The sequence below is a fragment of the Girardinichthys multiradiatus genome, chromosome Y, assembly GCF_021462225.1.
Source record: "Girardinichthys multiradiatus isolate DD_20200921_A chromosome Y, DD_fGirMul_XY1, whole genome shotgun sequence".
Lineage (NCBI taxonomy): Eukaryota > Metazoa > Chordata > Actinopteri > Cyprinodontiformes > Goodeidae > Girardinichthys > Girardinichthys multiradiatus.
The window spans coordinates 22,974,332-22,995,950 of record NC_061818.1 but is presented as its reverse complement, the minus strand read 5'-3'; the positions used below and the strand labels follow the sequence as shown (position 1 = coordinate 22,995,950).

Sequence of the window (21,619 nt, the reverse complement as noted above, 5' to 3'; positions counted from 1 at the left end):
TAATCTCAAAATAAAAATAAAAGACAATAAAATTAATAAAATAAAAATATATATAAATAAAATAATTAAGTGAAGGATTTTTGGTAGGAATGAATTGTTCTCTTCCATCCATGCTAAACGTCTTTCACATTTTTCTAGTTTTTAAATACTCCCATCAGTTATTTAAAAATGTGAAGTGTAAACTACACTTTGCGGCCTTTATAATTGATTTTTGTTATTTAATTTAAACTTACGAATAGCATTTCCCATTAATCTCCCTTCTGAATTTGACTACGACGCAGCTGCTATTTCGATGAAGGACAGATTCTCCCCTACATTTTACAGCTACAAACTGTATGGAAAACATGTTAAATACTACAAGCGTGGAGGCGCCAATGTTTATATCGGAAGTTACGCCACTCACTTCCTTGACAACAGCAGTCCTTGACGACCGCTAATGAACACAAGCAACGTAATGGCAGACGTAGTATGTGGTCAAACGTCAATATGGGAACAAGTTTGCCGCGGTAATATAAATGTGCCTACATGACTTTGAGCGTAATGCAAATGAAATTAATTTGTTTGTTGTGTATTTTAAGAGTTTGAAGCTGAGCAGCCCAATCCTCCATTTCAGAAGTTCAAGGTAAGCCACACTGCATCGAAAAGCTGTTCACTGCCTTGAACCCTCAGATTCTACCATGTTAAATTCACAAGCTTCTATTTTATTGGAGTTTTATGCAACAGACCAACACAAAGTAGTTCATAACTGGGAATTAGTTTTCAACAAAAAATATTACGACATAGCAAAATAATAATTTCACAAATCGTTCAATCTATCATCTGAAATTAAGAGTTTTTAACAAGTACACACAGCTATCAATGAAGGAGAGAGCCATAAAGAGGTCTGTAACCAGAGGGTTGCCAGTTCAAACCCCTGCACCATCATTTGTTGTGTCCTTGGGCACATCACCCGCCTTGCTCGCTGATAGTGGTCAGAGGGCCCGATGACGGCGATTGTATGGCAGCCTCACTGACAGTGTTAGTGTCAGTGTATAAATGGATGGATGTCTGATTTTAATGTAAAGTCCTCAGACTTGATAAAGCACTATACAAGTGCAGGCCATTTACCATGCAGGGGATGCAGCAAACAGCATTCTACAACGTATTGATTTGGGGGGTTTGAATACATTTGTATGCCACATTTTCAGATTTTTATTTAATGGAAAATAAGAAAACCAGATCCCTCCTGTCTGTCAAATAAAATCCTAATTAGACAAATAAAAGTTTGAGGTTTTAACATGGGAAAATTTTGTAAAAAACCTCAAAGGGTATGAATACTTTTGCAATGTACTGTATATATATATATATATATAAATATATATATAAATATATTTCTTGGGTTTATTATTGCTTTATTAGGCATCGGTGGATGATGATCATCAGAGGGACACTGACCCTCTTGTTGGTGTTGCTGGCTGGAAAGCTCACCTTTCTTCTCAGAAGCACCCAAAGATACTTGAAGCTTCACTGTCCCTACATATCGATGAATGTAAGATTACCCAGCTGCATAAAAAAAATCCCCCAATCCTGATCTTTATTTGCAGAAAGTAATATTTATGTGTTTTAGGCCCTGTCAAGCGGTTCTTGGAGAAGACGGTGTACCCAGTATTGTTGCCTGGTCTAGCAGCTTTGCTGAGAGAATCCCAGAAATACGGCTGTTTTGAGGTCTACATTTCTTCTGATATACATCACACCAAATATTTGAACAAAAATAAAGTACTCAGGTGTTACACAGCTGGCTACATTTATCAACACTACTTGTGAAGATGTTTAAAAATCACTCAAATAAATGGCTTTCTATTGTAGCAGCCTAATCCTTCAATGATTTCTTTTTGTCTTTTCAGAAATCCAACCTATAATTTGACCCGAGAATACATTTTTTTCAGTGTCACTGGTGTGACATTGACCTAATTTAACTTGCCATTCACAATGAGCATGATGGTGAGAGATATACTCTTCAAAACCGTTGGAGAACTACAGTAAAGTCACCATACCTACAATTAGATGCCATCAACCAGCTGTTTGGTAGCGATGCCAGAATAAAAGCCCTTTCTGCCCTGCCATCACAAACGTAAACATGTGTTGTGAATTCACCTGGAACCATGTACTTTGGTCAGATGAGATTATGTTTGAGCTTTTTGGCTACAAACACTCCATGTGGGTTTGGTGTAAAGCAATCCTGCCCACTGTTAAGTATGGCCCGCTTTTTCTTCCAAAGACCCTGGACATTGTGTTACAGTTTATGAAATCATGAACTCTTACAAGGAGGTTTTTCATAAAAAATATTGCGTCCTCTTTCAGTAAACTAAAAACAAGTCAAAGTATTATCAGGTAGATAATGATTCAAAACAAATAAAATTTACACAGGTAGGGTTTTTACTCTGCCTCTTCCCTAAAAACCGCTAGAGATGGGCACCAGCCCCTTACAACCCGGTCAGGAGATAAGGGCTGTAGAAAATGCATGGATTTATTTTTCCAGTTTGAGTTTATGCTCCTGCAATTAAAGATTAATTTATTTTATAGTGTTTTACACATCTTCATTGATACCAATAAATATCAACAAGTACTCAGCTGGTGCAGAGAAAAGATTTGCAGGCTCTTTAGTAACAGTAAGCTCATATTTGATGACATTGCCAGGATTTACTGAGATCCTGGGTTGGACATAGCAGAGTCCAGATATTGAAACCATTAAGAGTGGTTTGGATATTCTGGAGAAGGTTTTTTGCAACTTATATCATCAGTTAAATCCCTTTTTTTTTGTTCCAGAGAAAAATAACCAAGTTTGTCCCCTGTGATTTCCTAACTGAGTGGATATACAAGTAAGAGCCCTTCCCCACATACACACACACACCCACGCTAATATCACACCACATAATTTGGCTTACATCTGGTCCTATCTATTTTCAGTCAGAACCCCCGCAGGCAGGGACAGGATCCAGTGAACTTTCTAGACATTCCCTTTGTCAGGGACTGGCTCAGAAAGCAGTGAGTGCCTCACTTATACAAACACATACCTTAAATTATGGGATAGAGTTAAGTCTGGAAATTAGATAACATGAAAATATTCATGTCAGTCAAAAAGGTTTCTATGTTCTAATCTTGTGAACATAGTTGCATATCCTCTTGCAATGCTTTTGATTTCATTTCTGGCGCATTAATAATCATCTCTGTTTGATTCTACCAGTTTTTTTCTCTTAGTTCTCACCTTGTATTTTTCAGCCCAAGGCCTCCCATCCCTTTGTTTCTACAGCTCAGTGAAGAAGAGGCTGCTCTGCTTGTTCAGGCTTTCTGGAGAGGATACAAGGTATATCACACCAAGTTTGTTTAAAAGTGGTCTGTGCTGTTGAGATGATGGAAAAGGAAAATATAATAATACAGCAAGAAAGGGAAATACACTCATCGGCCACCGGAATGTCGCAGCAGAAATTGAGACTCATCAGACCAGGCAACGTTTTTCCAATCTTCTATTGTCTAATTTTGTTGAGCCTCTGCGAATTGTAGCCTCAGTTTCCTGTTCTTAGCTGACAGGAGTGGCACCCGGTGTGGTCTTCTGCTGCTGTAGCCCATCAGCCTCAGGGTTCGACGTGTTGTGCGTTCAGAGATGATCTTCTGTGTGCCTTGGTTGTAGCGGGTGGTTATTTGAGTTACTGTTGCCTTTCTATCAGCTTGAACCAGTCTGGCCATTCTCCTCTAACCTCTGGCATCAACAAGGCATTTGCGCTCACTGGATATTTTCTCTTTTTTGGACCATTCTCTGTAAACCCTAGAGATGGTAGTGCGTGAAAATCCCAGTAGATCAGCAGTTTCTGAAATACTTAGACCAGCCCGTCTGGCACCAACAACCATCCCGCATTCAAAATCACTTAAATCACCTTTCTTCCCCATTCTGATGCTCAGTTTGAATTGCAGCAGATTGTCTTGACCATGTCTACATGCCTAAATGCATTGAGTTGCTGCCATGTGATTGGCTGATTAGAAATTTGCGTTAACGAGCAGTTGGACAGGTGTACCTAATAAAGTGGCCTGTGAATGTACATTGTACAGCATTGGTCAGAAGTTTGCATATACTCATCATGGGCGAGAAAATAAAGTTCATTTTGGGCTTTTAATGATGCATTGAATCATTTTTTCCCACTATAGAATGGTTATACAACAAACAATTTCAGTGATTCTTTTAAAACAAGAATTGTTTAAGTTTTAATTTACAATGTGAATTGTTTAGTTATCAATAACCCATACAAGTATACACTCAATTTTGCAATATTTACATACACCCACATAAACATTTACACAAATCTCCCTTAGTAAGCTGGACCTTGACCACATGATTTTCGTAGCCATCAGCTAATATCTGACATAAATTTAAGGATTTAAGCATTTGACCACCTTTGTAGGTGGAAACTATAGAATTTATTTAAACTGGTTGGTTTCATGACACGGATCCTCCTTTTAAGCCTAGTCACAAGTTTTCTGTAGGCTTGAGGTCAGGCAGGACATTCAGACTCTTGATGAATAGATGTACAGTCATATTATAATTCAAGGACACTCCATTAAATGTTCAGGTCCTTCATCGGAAATGTTTAGATATAAATGTTAAATCTTTTTAATTAATCATTGGAGAAAAAAAATGTATTAATTACTGGGAAACACTAAAGCTTGTCCTTATTTTGGCCATTAAACGAAAGATATTAACATAAATGTTTATTCTAACGAAGGATAAAGTCAGAACATCCTTCCTCCTAACAGCTAGTGTACCCTCTTTGACAAATGTGACTTTAGTAAGCAGTCTCTGACATAGGTCTGAGTAAAATTTGCCCCACTCCTCACTTTCAGCTGTGAGATGTTTGAGGGGTTTCTTGCATTTACAACTCGTTTTAACTCACCCCACAACATCTCGTTGAGATCAAAATCTGTTCTTTTCTCAAGCAGTTCTTTATGTTTTGGGTTATTGTCATGTTGCAGGGCCCAGATCTTCTTCTGTTTTAATTTCTTTACAGATAGTCTCACATTTTCCTCAACCACGCCCTGATACAAGGTTGAATTCATGGTGGATTCTATGATGGTGAGCTGACTAGGTCCTGTTGCATAAAGCATCCCCAAACCATGACATTCACACCTCTATGTTTCACTGTTGGCATGGAATTTTATTGGAATGCTTTTTTTTTGTTTTGTTTAAGCCAGATATGCCCTCTCTTCTGGTGTCCACAATATAATTTTTACTTATTTGTCCAAACAACTGTATTCTAGAAGTACTGGTCTTAGTTCTCTCTGGCAAATTTCAATCTGGTGTTCATTATTGTCTTAGAAAGCAAATGCTTTCTCCTTGCACACCTCTTAGGAAAGTTAAATTTGTGCAATCTCTTTCTGATTGTATAGGCATATACTTTCATTTGAAGTATTTATTGAAAGTATTGGTAAAATGTATATTAAATATCCACACGTCCAAATATATAAAAAAAAACAAAAAACACAGGCTGTCATGGAGTGTCCTAATTTGTTTTACTTGACATACACTTCTGGCTGGAACTGTATTGATATAAGATGATGTTAATGCAATGGCCAAAAAGACTAAAATGTGGAGAGAAAAAAAGTTAATTTTTAAACAGAAAAAGAACGGCTCAGTCAGTCGACAAGACCACAGTGAACCTTTCTCACTGTGTGCGTGTTAGTGTGTATGTGTGTGTGTGGTCATGTTAGGATACAATAGACACCATCCCTGTGAAAAAAACTTGCCTACACTGGAATCTTGTTGTATAATCCCACATCGCTTTAAAAACCTCCTCTTACACAGGGATCTTGTAGCTTCATTCAGCAGCTTGATTATGTCATCGGTGATGCCAGGCTTTAATTCCCTCTTGTGTGGGCGCAGCAATGCTGTGATATAAATAGTCAGACGCAGCCAGAAGCAAACAGCAGCAGTGTTGTCACTCAGACAAAAGATGAACACAACCTTCTGTGGTGTGAAGACAAGTAAAAGGGTCATGTTTTTGTCAGAAGTTGCTGCTTTCAGATGCAGGTGGTTGTGTCGTCTGCTGTTGCCTTTGAATAAATCAGCAAACCTACTCGAACATGTAGCTGAATTTATGGGTGTGTGCCTAAAAAGCTTTGCTGAAAGTGCAGTGCACACATTTAGTCTTGGATGCTTTTTCCCACCAGCAGGGGGAGACAGTTCCATTTTTCTCCAGCCTGTGTTCCTCTGCGGTGGCAGAATTGAGTGTGTTTACCATGAATTAGGAATTTGTTCAGAAAGGCCACTGATGGCACTGCAGACGTGCAGTGCCATCAGTGGCCTCAGCCTCGAGATCCCAAGGGATCTCGAGGCTGAGACACAGAGCCAAAGAGAGAAACTGAGTTGGTTGAGAGAGAGCGGGATGGATTAAGTGGAAGGATGAAGCTATGTTTGGAACATTCTGGGTTGGATGACAAAGGGGGGAAAAGAAAGCATGCTGATGTTGCAGAGCAGTGTCAGATTAGAGACTGGAGCAATATGAAGGAAACACAGCTTTGTCAGCAGAGATCAAGGATTAAAAATGCTCTACAGTCAGTGTCTGAAGTTAGAGATTGGCATTTGACAGATGTAGGATCACAAGTTATTAAACAGACACAGAATAGAGATATCTTAGGTTTGCAGAGTCCTGACAGTGGCTGCTGTGTATCATGCTTGGAGTATTTGTATAAAGTCATTTGTGAAGCTGTGCTGCAGTGCTGCAGAATCGTTACAATTTAAAGTCCACAAGAAGAAATATATTCACAGAATTCCTAAGTGAGCGCAGAGATGGATCACATCTAAAATAACAATATAATTTCACTAAAATCAGTCTCAGTGTGAGATTTTTAAGTAATAGCAAAGAGTTTTGGAGTTTATAAAAATCCTAAATGGATGATGGGGTTTTGCTCTATTGTAAGCTATCAATTCACAACCCCACCCCCCAATCTGGTCCTTACATTTTTCACTCTCACTCTCATGCTCTGAGCTGTTATATAACCTGCCTGACGCAGCGCTGACTCCCTGACTGCAGTGTGTATGTATCTGTGCCTGTGTTTTTGTGGATTTGTGCGAGTATGCGTGTTCTGGTTAAGAAACATAGACAGGCCGAAAGCGCAGGAAGCAGAGATGGAGAGTATTTTTTCAGAGCGGAATTTTCATCCCTCCATTATTAATCTCTCTCATCACAATGCCGAGGACTGAAGAAGAGCAGTAGTGAAGTTGGTTTAGACACGCACAAACTAACTCACTTCTATAACCTAGACTTTGCGACTGTGTGTCGTTTCTCTTGCATATACAATACCTTACATAAATATTCATATGCTTCAAACGTTTTTACATACTGTCATGTTACAATCAAAAACCTCAAAGTATGTCATCAACATTTTATGTTATGGATGGACACAAAGTAGTCCATGCTTGTGAAGTGGAAGTAAGCTTTTCCTGCTACACGTTTCAGCTACAAACTTCAATGTATTTGATCAATAGACCATTACAAATGATACATTGTTTTCAACAAACATGCTGTGGATTGTATTCAGCTCCACTAAATAAATTCCAGTGCAACCAATTGCCTTTAGAAGTTACCTAATTGGAAAATAGGATCTACGTATTTGACGTTTTATCTTCAGTGTAAATCCAGTTGATCTGGGAAGGACTCAGAGTTTTGTTAGAAAACATTGGGGAACTTAGAGCATCATAAAGACAGCAGACAGGTCAGGGACAAAGTTGTCTAGGAGTTTAAAGCGGGGTTAGGTTATAAAAGGATATCCCAAGCTTTGGACATATCTTGTAACCGGGTCACGGGGGAAGGGGACTCAAGTAGAGATACCTAGACATCCCTCTTCCCAGACACCTCCTCCAGCTCCTCCGGGGGAAGCCCAAGGCGTTCCCAGGCCAGCCAGGGGACATAGTACCTCCAGCATGTCCTGGGCTGTTCCCAGACGCCTTCATGAGGACCATTAGAACGAGGCACGTGACGTTGCTCGGTACAGCGGAGCTGGGGCCCCACCCCGGAGCCAGGCCTGGGGTCAGGACGCGTCGGTGGCCGGATTACTCCACACGGGACCCAGCTAGGTCAAGCCCAAACAAGAGACCGAAGACTGTTCCCCAGTGGGCCCACCACCTGAAGGGGGGAACCACAAGCGACCAGTGCAAAGAGAATTGGGCAGCAGACGAAGGTGGAGACCTCGACGACACGATCTCCGGAAGCTTTGGATATGTCATGGAGCACTAATCAACCAACCAAAAATGAATATAGCATGGTGCGTCCACCTAAACCAGGGGTGTCCAGCTCCTGTCCTCGAGGGCCGGTGTCATGCCGGTTTTAGATGCGTCCTTGCACCAACACAGATGAATTAAATAGCCAAATTTCTTACTTAACATGTCACCTATAGCTCTGCAGTGACTTGCTATTGAACCGTTAATTTGATTCAGGTATGTTGAATCAGGGCAACATATGAAACATGTAGGACACCAGTCTTTGCATAACACCAGACTTTGGACAAAACTGACCTCAATGGACAAACCTGGTATAGGGAGGATTAATCAGAGAAGCAGCCAAAATGCCTATGGTAACTCTGAAGAAGCTGCATAAATCCACAGCCCCAACAAACAACAACTATTAGTTGTGCACCTGCACTTACATCATTCAGAACACAACCATTTATTACAGTAAAACATGCATTGGCAGCATAGTGCTGTGGAAATCTTTCTTCAGCAGAGACCAGAAACAGGTCAGAGTTGATGGGAGGACAATACTGTAGGACAGCCTGTTAGAGGCTGCAGATAATTTGAAACTGGACATTGAAACATACAATAAAAGCTACAATAAAACTGTTTAGATCAAAGCATATTCATGTGTTTTAATGGCCCAGTCAAAGTCCAAGCCTAAATTAAGTTAAGAATTTTCAGCAAGATTTAAAGATAATGTTCACAGATTGTCTTCATTCACTGTGACTGAGTTTTAACTATTATGGAAACAAATTAGCAAAAAAGTATCTAAAAGTCCAAAGTTGATGGAGAAAGAAACCAGAGTAAAGTTGTTACAGTTACAGTAAAGTGTTCTATAAAGTGTTGACTCAGGGGGACTGAATAAAATGCCCTTTTAGATTTTATTTGTAAAAAAACATTTTAATTGTCTTGAACCTCCCAGTTATGCTGTGGTTGATCACATAAATTTCCAACAAAATGCATTGAAGTTAGTGGTTGTAACGAAACAGACGTGAAAATGTTCATGAGGTATGAACACTGTTACAAGACACTATTCCTAGGAATAGCTGCAAGACCTTAACATGTTGCATAATCTTCTTTAAACTATGTACCTTAGCCCAGCTATAATGCATTCATCCATGCCTGCTGCTGTAACACACATATACTGTAGCACACACACACACACTTTTTATAATCACTAAGACTTATTAGGATTACTCGAATCTGGTCAGCTGAGTTGGAGCACTGTAGCTGTTGTATAATATATTACAGTTAGCTTGTTGATATGATGAAGTTGTGGTCAGGTACTTCACAGGACTTTTTGCACCGTTTCCATTTCTTGTTTATTACGATTTATTCAGCATGTACACACACTATTATTAATCACATGGCTTTCCAGCTAAACAATGGTTGTGTTAGGAAAAAAAGGTTGTTACTGGCTTTATTCTCTCTATAGACTGCTGTTGCACATTAGTTTCAGATAAACACACTAACTCTAAGACTTTACAGTGTCTCTGAAATATCTTGAAACTGACCAAATTTTAATGGCATTCTTTACCATTTATTACACATTAAACACATTCAAACACAACCCAGTTTGGGATATTTTTCTTGCCCAGCCCTGGGTCAGCTATAGACAATCCAGCCCTGGGTTGGTTTTGGGTTTGATCCAGCATACTGGGTTAGGTTTTTAACCCCCCAAAAAATGGTTAACATGATCAATATCAAATGTTAAGGCTACTAAAGAGTGGATTGAAAATCAAAAGATAACCTGAATTACTAAACAAGTATTGTTTGGATTAAATTGAACAGTTCATGCATGTCCTATTGCCACTTAATCCATTAGGAGTCACGGGCAGGCTGGTACCAGTTTCCAGCGGTCAGTGAGTGAAGCTAGGTACACCCAGGACAGGATAACTCAGATGTTCACACCAATGTAAAGTTCCCAGGTAACCTAGAATTGTCCTAACTTTTGAGGCCGACTTGACCCACATGCAGTAAACACCCAGAGAACTGAGACTGTTTAGGAAAGGTAAAAATGGTGAGAAAGCGACCATCGACCAGGAGCAGGTGAACTGCAAGAAAACAACAAATCTGGTGAGTAATCTGCCGCTCGACAGCTGAATTAATCAAAGCTAGGCTAATAGTAGGAGCGAGGTTCGATCTGCCAGGGAGATGCTACAGAGTCTGGACCGAGGGAGCCTGGAGCCTCGATGATCGGAGCGTGTTTACCGTCGGAGGGTGGACAGAGTTTGGCTACGCTGACCTGGAGGTTGGCTTGGATGGACTGCCAGCTGAAGGCTTGATCTTGGGTTTAACTTGGTTCGGGTCCGGTAATGAGGTCTCTCCGTAAGGAGCGAGGCTGGATCAGGCACCTGGATCAAAAAAAGAGGGTTAGTTTCTTCAAGTTGCAAGGTTCGTAGCAAGATGAGACAATATTGGGCCAGATGGTTGTACCGCAGTTGGCAAAACACTCAGGCAAAGATGTACTGGCAATCCGTCCTCCTTATACTGCTCCAGCGGATCACCGAAACAAGCCGCACCTGTCACACCCCCGAATAACAGACTCCGGCGGCACCTAGGGGTGAAAGATAGTTAGTAGCAGCCAGGCTCGATCCAGACTTTGACAAGAATTGCATGCTTTAGAACTGTGGGTTAAAAGTGGAGGACCCATAAAGTACATACAGACTCCACATAACCAAAACCCAGGACCTTCTTTTAACAAGGCAAAAGTGATAACATCTGCCCTGTCATGCAGGTCAACATGAATAACAGTGTGTAAAAAGACTTATTAATAAACAAGTCAATTTGGACAGCTAATTTCACGGTCAGCAAGTAACGCTATATTAACCATTGACCGTGCCGGTACAACAGAAAGTATGAAACGCGGGGGTGTAATTCAACCATTTCAGTCTTTCTTGGAGTAGGGACACATCTACAACCTGCTGGAGATCAGCCAATGAGAAATGGGGTTCTATATCCCTGGTATATACTGTGCAGTACAATCACAGCTGCTAAATTCAATTCAATTCAAAAATACTTTATTAATCCCAAAGGGAAATTAAATGTTGTTGTACCTCATTATGAAGGTTTCTTTAAAGAGCCGTTGTAGATGCTGATGGCTGTGGGCAGGAAGGATCTCCTGTAGCGCTCCGTCTTACAGCAGATCTGAAGAAGCCTCTGACTGAAGACACTCTGTTGTTGTAGGACAGTCACATGAAGAGGATGCTCAGGGTTCTCCATAATGTTCTTCATTTTATGAAGAATCTGTCTTTCCACAATGATCTTCAGAGGTTCCAGAGGAGTCCCCAGAACAGAGCCAGCCTTTTTTATCAGCTTGTTGAGTTTTTTTAAGTCCCTGGCTCTGATGCTGCTTCCCCAGCAGATGATGGTAGAAGAGATCACACTCTCCACAACAGACTTATAGAAGATATGCAGCATCTTGCTGGAAACACCAAAGGACCTAAGCTTCCTCAAGAAGTACAGTCTGCTCTGTCCCTTCTTGTAGATGGCTTCACAGTTGCATCTCCACTCTAGTCTGTTGTCCAGGTGAACACCAAGGTATTTATACTCTTCCACCACCTCCACTTCTTCTCCAATGATAGAAATAGTTTTTGACTTATACAGAGCAGTTTATCAAGAAAACTTGCTACAGTGCTCTTGAACTCTGATTAAGCCAGCGATTCATCTCTCTACATGACGATGACCCAAAGCACACAGCCAAGGTAACAAAGAAGTGCCTTCTGTCTGTGCAGTCTGTGACTTTCCTTGAGTGGCCACGCCGGAGCCTGGACTTAAATCCAAGAAAACATTTCCGAAAAGACCCAAAAATATCTGCCTACTGAGACTGCCCATCACTGAGCTTAAGACCTGTGGTAGGAGTTAAATGAAGTCTGTATAGTTCAAAATAGCTGCCTCTGAAAAATGCTGAAGCTCCCTCTCTCTTCTTGGAACTCAAAAAACTGGGCCTCTATTTTCAATCCAATGGTTGGTTAGAACTACCAACCTCCTCACTAAACAACGTGAACCCAGCATTTGGGTTAAAGAAATTACCTAACAGTTGTTATAGAGCACAAGTAAGACTTGCTTTGGCTTTTTTATTTTTGCTTTTGATTGTTGACAGTATATTTAATAAATAAAAAAAGCTGTCTCAGCATTGAAGGGTGTTGTCTACGTCATGACACCAAACTAGAGTTAATAGCACAAAAGCTGATTGGCATTGGCAGAGAGGGTTGTTTGTTTTTTCTCAGAAATGCCTTTTTCCTATAAATAAGGCACCATTAAAAGTGGTCCAAACAGGCTTTCCAACAGTAGACGATGTAATGCTCAGAGGCGTTAGAACAAAAAAAAGACCAAACTCAAATTGCCTTACTGTTCATGCTAAGTTTAAGCTTAGACATAGGTTTTATGTTTTTATGAAGTATTTTCTTTTCATAGTTTCATTCTGTTTGATTTTACAATAGAAAATAGGGCACTACTTGTGCTGAGTAATATTTCATTTGACATAATCTAATATTGATGGTTTGACTTATTAACGCCCACTCTGCCCATAGAATCCCTGCAAAACAACAGTATAGTCGATTGGAGAATTAGGTCTGTGATTCCAGCTCAACGATCTAAGGGCAGCTATAGTTGAATGGTCTGAGCTGAGCTTCGGTTTTAGATCAGTTGACCAACCACGTGTAGAAAACAGCGACACTCATGCAGAAAAAATGTCACAGGGACTCAATACATTAAATAGCCCTTCTGTCTGATTCTGCTTGGCCCTCACATCTTTACTTACTCCGATGTGGCCTACCCAGACACCCTTTCCCCAAAAATGGGATCTATCCATAATGTTGACTGTATAAAAATGGGATTAGCTGTCTGTATTTTAAAAAAACACAGCAGGGACATGTTGAAGCCATTTACTGTAGCCAAGTCTGCAGAAGCACGTATCAGATCACAGGTCACTGGGCTGGTTAAACTGTGAAGGAAGCATCGGGCAACAAAAAGATGATTGATGGGTGGGTGGATGAGGTGTGAAGGGGAAGATCGAGCAGATTTTGTGGATGCATCTGTGTGGCTTGTCTGCGTTGCTGATATTACTGTAGTGAATAGTGGCCTTTGTGTTGCTGCAGAATGTGGAACTTGGTCTCAAAGGCAGCTCTGCACAGCAAAGGAGAGAAGCATGAGGGGCAGCAGGGATGAAGTTCGTGTGTTAGAAACAGTGTGTACAATGTTTGTTGAAGTTATACAACTAGTGGGAGTGTGGTTTATGCAGGGGTTCAATTTGTGCTGTTGCTGGTGTGATTTTTATGAAGATGTCTGTGGGACTTGAGTTTACCGCTGTCTTGTATTTTATACTTCTGTTTTGGTTTGGTGGTGTGTGTCTATGCCTATGTTTGCATTTTACATCTGAAGTAATGCATTTTGAAGGCTATGGCCTCACAGTGTCCTGGCGATTTTTCTAATCACTTTTAATCCATGCCTGCGTGCATTGTACACAGCATCAGAGGGGTGACTCACATGCACCAAACTCGGGCACGTGTGCAGTGCCATGATTGATCTTTACAGCCACATACTGTTTCAGCAAACAGTCATAAACGATTCCAACTGTTAGGACTACTTCTGAAAAATACTCCCATTTAATGCTATGAAGTGAGATTAACTGCTCTTGTCAGAAGAAAGAGGAAATATCCTTTGTTTCACGATTCCAACACAGTGTGGGAAAATCCATCCATCCATCCATCCATCCATCTGCAATGTGTAGAAACATTATTATCTTTTATGCACACAGTCAAAAACAGCACCTTTCACCAACAAATAAGTTGTGCTTATTCACACATATGGAATTTGAAACACTCACAGTCAGCTCAGCTTCTTTTAGTTGTCCATCGCAAAAAAGCATTCTACATTTAGTCATGTGTGACCTGTTTCTAAGCAATGGTTTCTACTGAATTTTCATCTATTTAAAAGCAGGTAACAGCAGCGGAAACACAATAACAAGGTATAAGATGTATGGAGGAAGCCAATGAAAATTGACATTCAGTCTCACACAAAGAGAAAACAAGCAATGGTGAGCAAACACAAGTGGCTCCAACCCCCTATCCGTCCTTTGGTGCAAATCTGACCCTCGCCCCTCATTTCCATTTCTATGGTTTGCTCCCATCAGGACAGGGGCTGCTGTGGCACCATGACACCCAATGAATTAACTGCTGGAGCTCACGGAATTACCAATTTGTCAGCCCCATGGTCAGCCTTATATAACAGGCCTACTTTTATACTTCTTAGTAGGAACACTATTGTAGCCCCACAACCAGATTCTTGAGAGAATGTCGAGGTTCACTAAAAGCAGAGGGGGAGCAGGATGGGTGAGATGAGATGTGGAGAATGCAAAACAGAGAGGACAGAGGTGGACGAAGAGGGATGAAACATTAATGTGTGGAGAATCTCAAGAGGGTCTGAGGTGTTGTTATGAGACGCAGAGGAACTGAAGGAGAGGCGAGGCAAAGAAGAAAATCTCTTAGGGTGAAAGAAAGAAAAGACCTTTTTAGTGGGAGAGGAATTGACAAGTGAGTCCTACAGGGACATTTTCTTTTCATCTTAAACAGCAAACATATTCAGTCAATCTTTCAGTAAACCCAGCAGCCCACACACAAACACAAAACAACTACAGGGGTTTCCTCGAAGAACAAAAGCATGAGTCATACCAACAACAACTTGAACCCAGAGACAATTGGGCTGCATGAATTTCATCCATTTAGCCGACCACACAATGCAACATTACAGTGACTCAGAAAATAACAAACTCCTCTGTAAAGTTACAAAGTTGTTATTTTTATCTTTTTTTAGATAAATACTCCAAAGGTTATTCTTCTGGCTCTATTAAGGCTTTACAACATCAACAACAGCCTCCACAAAGACCTGGTCAAGATGCAGTGCAAAAATACAGCAAATAAAAACAGTCTTATTGTATAAATAATTAGAAATATTCTAAAAGTATTGTTATAAAGGATAGAAAAAGAAAAACAATATGTAAAATGTGAGCATTAAAACAACCTGAAAGGTTTTACCAGTGTTTGACTACACTCTAGAGACATTTAGGTGTATTTTTGTAGTATACATCATAACATAATTACTTGTATAATAGGACAAAAGGGTGAAGATAGAGTTCAATAAACATGTGAATTTATTTATCTCGGAGGATTTGTATAATATACAAAGATGAATAAGTAAACCTGTATTTGCTATAAAGTATTGCATGCGATGCATTCCAGACTTATATGCATGCCTTCCATAGGAATATTATCATAGCCTAAGAATAATAGAAATGCACAAGATTCTTTTTGATTTGCAAAGGGAAACACTTTCTCATAACATCACAAGTTTTGTTTTTCATCTAGCCACCCCCCTAAGTGACTATTACTTTACAGATATAATTTAGTGTTGAACAAGAGCAATTACCTGTCCTCAAAGGTGAATATATGAAAGTCATTAATGTATTCATATTTAAATTCAACACAAATTTCCACTTCCTTTGTGACCTCAAAGGTCAATAGCTTATTTGAAAAAGGTTGCATTGTAATTATTATGATTATGGCATCAGCATATTACTGTAATCTGCAGAGGATTCTTTGTCTTGAAAAACTAAAATCAAAATGAGGGCTCAAACAAATCCTTGTGGAACAGACATAGATTGTAAGAAGAACAACTTTATAGTGATCTATGAAACAAAAGACAATTACAAAAATGCTGTATTATCATGAACAAGTTAAAACATTGATTTATTAAATGTTAAATGTCTTAGAGTAATGATAATAAGTATTACTTTATATTACTGCCTTATTACTTACTTAATTATTACTGTTTCTATAAAATTAAAATGAGCAGTTCAACGCCATAATAATTGCAACTGTTTGAAAACTCATCTTTTATTTTGAAAATAATAAAAATGTATATTTTAGTAGCTACAGTAATGTTAGACTTGTTTCCCTTTGTGTCGACTTCAGCTCCCTTGGTTTTATCTGTGCTAATTAGCCTCCTTCAGTCCGTTCCCCTGCTCAGTACTTACAGCTGTTTAACTGTCAGCTGATTAGATTCACCTGGTTCCCATGTCACTGATCACATTTTGTCTGTATTTAAACTCCCTGGTTTCCATTGTTCACTTCTGGTTTCTTCTGTTTCATATCACGCAGTTCTGTCCTGTTCTCTTCATTCCTTGAATGTAAATGTTTGATATGTGTAATCTTTAAAACCCTTCTACTCGCCATGGCGTTTCCACGCTCTTTGTCTGCTCTTTGGTCCTGCTTGACAATGCATGGCATTAGACTCCTGTTAATTAAATGTACCAAGTCACATACCAGCACTTGTACTGTATATACTGTTGCCAAAGATAAAAAGCCCTGAGAAATCAGTTGTTGACTGTAATTTAACAGTTTTCAGTTTGACTGGTTGGTCGGAAATAGAAAACTTCAAATATAATTTACATTTTTTCCAATCCATAAACATACCATACTAAGTGCTACACTCTCCAGTGTGGAAGATGTTAGCTCATATATTTTGCCCGAAACAAATAAAATGTATTCTAAACACTTAAAACTTTTTTTTATAATGAATAGCTTCATGTGTGCTCAAGTTACTCAGGACATTTACTTGCGTTAACACATTTGGTTGTTCAGGTCAGAGCACGGCCCAATGTGCAGGAATTACGCCAATGGCAAAGGGAGCTGAGGGAGAGTCATGATATTGCCAAAACGGTTGCACGTTTCTGGGCCCGGCAAGAGACCCGAGGTATATACACACACACATACACACACACACACACACACACACACACACACACACACACACACACACACACACACTTTTAACCAGTCCTCTGGCATATTGTAAACATATAACTACTGCTATTGTTGACAGCAGTTGTTTATATGGAGAGTGTGGGGGGGCTGGGGGATACACATGTAGAAAGAGAGGAGTTAGAGACTGAGACAGGGAAATGGAAGACCGTGGGTTTGAGAGTTCTGGACTGCACACATGAAAGATGAGACATAGCAGCTGAGAATGCATATCTGTGTCTAATGAGTGACCGGCATTAGGGCTCGAGTATAAAGACTAAACTTTGTCCTGGAATGTGCACAATAAAATTAGATGGTTACCAAAAAAAGCTTCTCGTGTGATTAATGCTAGCTGTTTTTAACAAATAAAGAGACATAAAAGATCAGAAATCTATCAAACAAGGACCAGTTTGAGATTCTTACTGACAGCTTTCAGTAAAGATTTCACAGTTTCATGGTAAAATTTGGAGCAGATATATAAAACCTGATCTAACTGCCTACATTTAAAATACAAGAGCAACAAATATTCCTTTTGTTGGTAAATTACGATTATTACAGCTCTACAAACATTTGTGGTTGCTTAATACCTAGGCCTAAGCAAAATTATAGACTAGAAACATTCACTTTATTTAGTTGTAGTTTTCAAGTGCTTATTTCCCAGAATATTATCCTTTTATGCCATTCTGCTCTTTACAGACTGTTTACAGACTGAAACAAGTAAAACAATTTGATATTAGCTGGTTAATTAGCTTGGGTATCTGCTCCAGCTGCCACTCAACCTCTCTACCAAACAGTGCTACCTTTTAAAGGCATGGGTGCTGCTCTAAACCATAATTGGCTATGATTTACGTGACCTGAAATATGCTATGAGTCACAGAACTCATGGCATTTTTTGAATGCTATTTAATGAATCTTTAAACCATTGTCATGTTTGCACTGCATCCTTATTAACCCGGAAGCTGTTGATTATTTACACGGGAATTTGGTATCTTTCTTTGTGAAACATATACTGGAAACGAAATGCAATGCCTCTCTGGTTGTACAAATCGATAAAGTAGTAAAGTGATATGGAAAACTAGATTAAAGCAGTTTAAGTGAATACTATTTTATTGATTTTTACACTGACTTATTTTTCCATTTGGCTCTTACTATGTCTGGAAATGCCTTAGATGTTCTGTTCTTAGTAGCTACGTGTTTTGACACAGTAAGATTATTGGTGGAGAACCACCAGCGTCTGTGTAAATAACCATTGGATTCATATACGCTGAATGAGGAAGTGCACAAGGGTTATAAAATAGAATTAAGATACATTGTGGGGATGTTTTTGAGATCATTCGAGATCATCAGACAGAAGTCCACTTTGGTCTTGGCCTCTCTTGGACTAGCTGTAAATTTCCACCTCCGAGACAAAGTAATCTAGATCTATACCAAATGAAGACACCAAGATGGTTATCTACTGCAGGTAAGATATTAACTACCCACAATCTTTTAACAGAACCTCACTTCAAAAATCTCAAACTATGCCTTCAACCTGACACATTTTCCCCTACTTTTTCCTGTTGTTGGTGTGTTATTACAAACACACTCTCTCCAACATGCACATTAGAAGCTCACCATAATTATATTCCTGCTTGTGTTTCTTACCAACACCGACAGACACCATCATGATTGCAGGTTGTCTCCACACTAACACATTCCACATAACAAAGGGGTTTCACTGCAGCCACAGCAGGCTGACAAAAATTTCTGTGCTATGGTGCCACAGCCTCACTGCTGCTGCTGCTGACCTGACATTAAAGCAGGGGGCCTGGGGGTGAGTGTGCATGTGCAACACACTGTGGGAGTGCAAAATAAAAAAAATGAGTCTGCCGTGACCAGTATACTGAATTGAAATTATTTTCTGACCTTTTTAACAGAATCTGAACTGGAGGGGAGAGATGAAGAAGAGTGAATTTGCTGTGCTGTGTGTTGTTTCAACTGAGAGCACTGACATATAAATGAGCCATGTTTGCCACTGTGACAGAAGCTGAGTGTGAGCAAAGATTATTTAGGGAAGCCTCCCCCTCTGTTTATGGAAGCTCTTAAAGTTGATCCAGGAACAGCTGAACTCACCTTATTTGACCTGAGGAGCAAACATGCAGCATCTTTTCAGGCATTTTCTGGTTTGAAATCAGAATTAGCCTCAGACAGAAGCTAAAAACAATAAGATCAAAGAGCAGACACAGACTCATATGTCAAAAAGTTGAAGGGTTGCAGCTCCATGAACAGGTGCAGCTGTTGGCACTTCATGTATCACCATATGACTGTCGTTGGTGTGATATTTACCTTCAGAAAAAGCCCTGTTTGGTTCAGCAAAGATTTGTTTGTACTTCATAAAATGAGTCCTGAAAGAAAATGTTATTATTACACAATATTTCCAGAAAGTAATTGTTAGTGTCCATGTGGGATTGTAATAGATTTTGTTTGCTATTTTATATACCATGTCTGCTACACTTAACAAAATATAATTCATATTTACTTTAAAATTAGCAGATACAATGTGTCAGTCACACCTTTAGAACATTTCAAATACGGGCAGATTGCAACCAGAAAGCAACTTCAAAGCCCCACATATAAATAAATGAATAACAGATCTGTGCTTTAATAGTACTTGGCTTTAACAGGCTCCAGGCGTGAGTTCCCCAAATTCAAAATCCAACATGGCTGCTGTAAATGTTGTGAAAACTATTTGCTGATTACCAGATTTCTTTTGCCTCGGATTTTGTATCACTGTTAAATGTTTGTGGTCATTAAGTACATTTTTATCTCATATAAAAGTAGCCTAAATATACAAAAGCTGGTTTCTAATGATGGTTTTATTAATTGAAGGAAAAAAAAAATCTAAAGGGTAGGGTTATCATCATTCAGCTTTTTTTGAAAAGCTTAGCACATTTTCACTAGACACATCCAGGCCTAATTCCTTTAGAATCACGAAATCACTAAAGAAGAACCAGTCTGACAACATGAAGTAGTCTAAAGGATCTTTAAAAGCAACACAATTCAACATAGAATTTGAGTTAAGTATAAAGGTAATATCAGATGTTGAAGCTTTAAGATGTTTTTTAAACTGTATTAAAATATGCTCTACATTAGCTATATTGTTTTTCATCTATATTTTTGAAGTTTTTTTTTTTTTTTACTTTACAAACAGTAAGTTAGAAATGTTTATGATCTTAATGCCTTCTTAAATAATTTTTATTGTTGTGGAAACCAACAATTGTGCAAATAACATCTTCACACTCTAATACCAGCAAATGCTTTGTGTAAAATAAACTTATCAGCAGTCTTTTGTTTTTGTGTTGTTTATTTATTTATTTTTTTTACCAAATGAGGAGATTTGTGTTTTCTTTGAATGTGCCAATATATTCCTTTAGAAAACTGGTGGTGCAAGCTGACATAATTATCAAAGGCAAAGACATTTGTTGCATTAGTGCATATCTTTTTTTATTAATTTCTTATTATGAATTTGCTTGAAAAGTAACCAACATAATAAAGAAACATTACTTTTGTTGTTTTCAGTTGGTTTGACCATGACAGATCTAGCAGAAGGCCCTGATGCCGACCACTCTCTATCCGTCGGTTAAGCATGGTTCACACCGGCCAGATGACCTGACTGGCCTATGAGTGGCTGACCACCATCCTCATCATAACTGAGTAATTCCCTTGCTCTATCTAACAGTGTAAAGAAAAACATTCAAATATTTGAGCTAGATTGTTTGAATTGTTATATATATATTCTGTGAAATGATTATCTCTTAGTTCTGTGTACTATGTTTTATATGGTGTTAAAGGATATTAAACTTTGTTACCCTGAGGTTAAACTGACCAAAATGGTCAGTCAAACAAGCTATTTAAAGGCCTACAGGGTCAGGCAAGAATTTATGATTTGATCCATGTCTAATAATTTTATTGCTCCTTTTGTCTCATTGAATGATCACATCCCTTCCTATGTCTTACCTAATAAATGAATCCCATATAACTTGGTTCCCATAATGCTGACAACCGTATTTCCTTGTTCTCTGTCTCTTCTTTTTTATTGTAGCAAAACATATAATAAAAAAGATTGTAGCTTTTCCATTCAAGCAGACAGTTAAGGCTGGAGTGAAGAGTGACTTGGCCTTCACAGCAACACTTTCTATCCTGTTTATGGGAAAAAGAAATGTCCCTGTCAGGGACCCAGAGAATAAAAACAATGTTTTGACCACCAGAGATCACAAGAGGAAAATTGGCTTCTATCTGACCAAGCACTTGGAATATTATTCTCCAAAAATATTCAATCATTTAAATAGTCTTAGCATTTAAACCCAAACAGATAAACGTATCAGTGAAATTACTGATATCATTATAATATTAACTTGGTTTGTGGCTTGAAATCTCTAATCACATAACATAAAATATAGTAATTTTCTTACACCACAATATGAATGTGCTTTTGTTTATTGTTTTTAGCATTGCTCGGATCCCTTCCTCTTCTATCCTGTGGTAATCTAGCATTATCTCAGATCTTCATGGAACAGCCGTGACA

The 21,619-nt window shown here is 39.0% G+C and overlaps 2 protein-coding genes across 5 annotated transcripts in view; both read left to right on the top strand.

Moving 5' to 3' along the window:
* LOC124863911 overlaps window positions 1–21,619 on the top strand; it is a 265,902-nt gene that overhangs the window by 116,937 nt on the left and 127,346 nt on the right. The gene's annotated exons all lie outside the window — the stretch shown is intronic.
* LOC124863913 (IQ domain-containing protein K-like) lies at window positions 393–21,101 on the top strand. 4 transcript variants are annotated; one of them, XM_047358475.1, is made up of 9 exons: window positions 393–506; window positions 579–622; window positions 1,399–1,528; window positions 1,607–1,704; window positions 2,806–2,858; window positions 2,947–3,024; window positions 3,259–3,343; window positions 16,897–17,008; window positions 20,614–21,101. In XM_047358475.1, exons 1-9 carry the CDS (start codon window positions 437–439, stop codon window positions 20,676–20,678), a joined length of 735 nt encoding a protein of 244 aa, XP_047214431.1. In that variant the 5' UTR covers window positions 393–436; the 3' UTR covers window positions 20,679–21,101. The 4 variants fall into 4 exon arrangements, with proteins under 4 accessions (XP_047214431.1, XP_047214432.1, XP_047214433.1 ...); XM_047358476.1 differs by lacking the exon at window positions 20,614–21,101 and adding an exon at window positions 18,972–20,542; XM_047358477.1 differs by lacking the exon at window positions 2,947–3,024.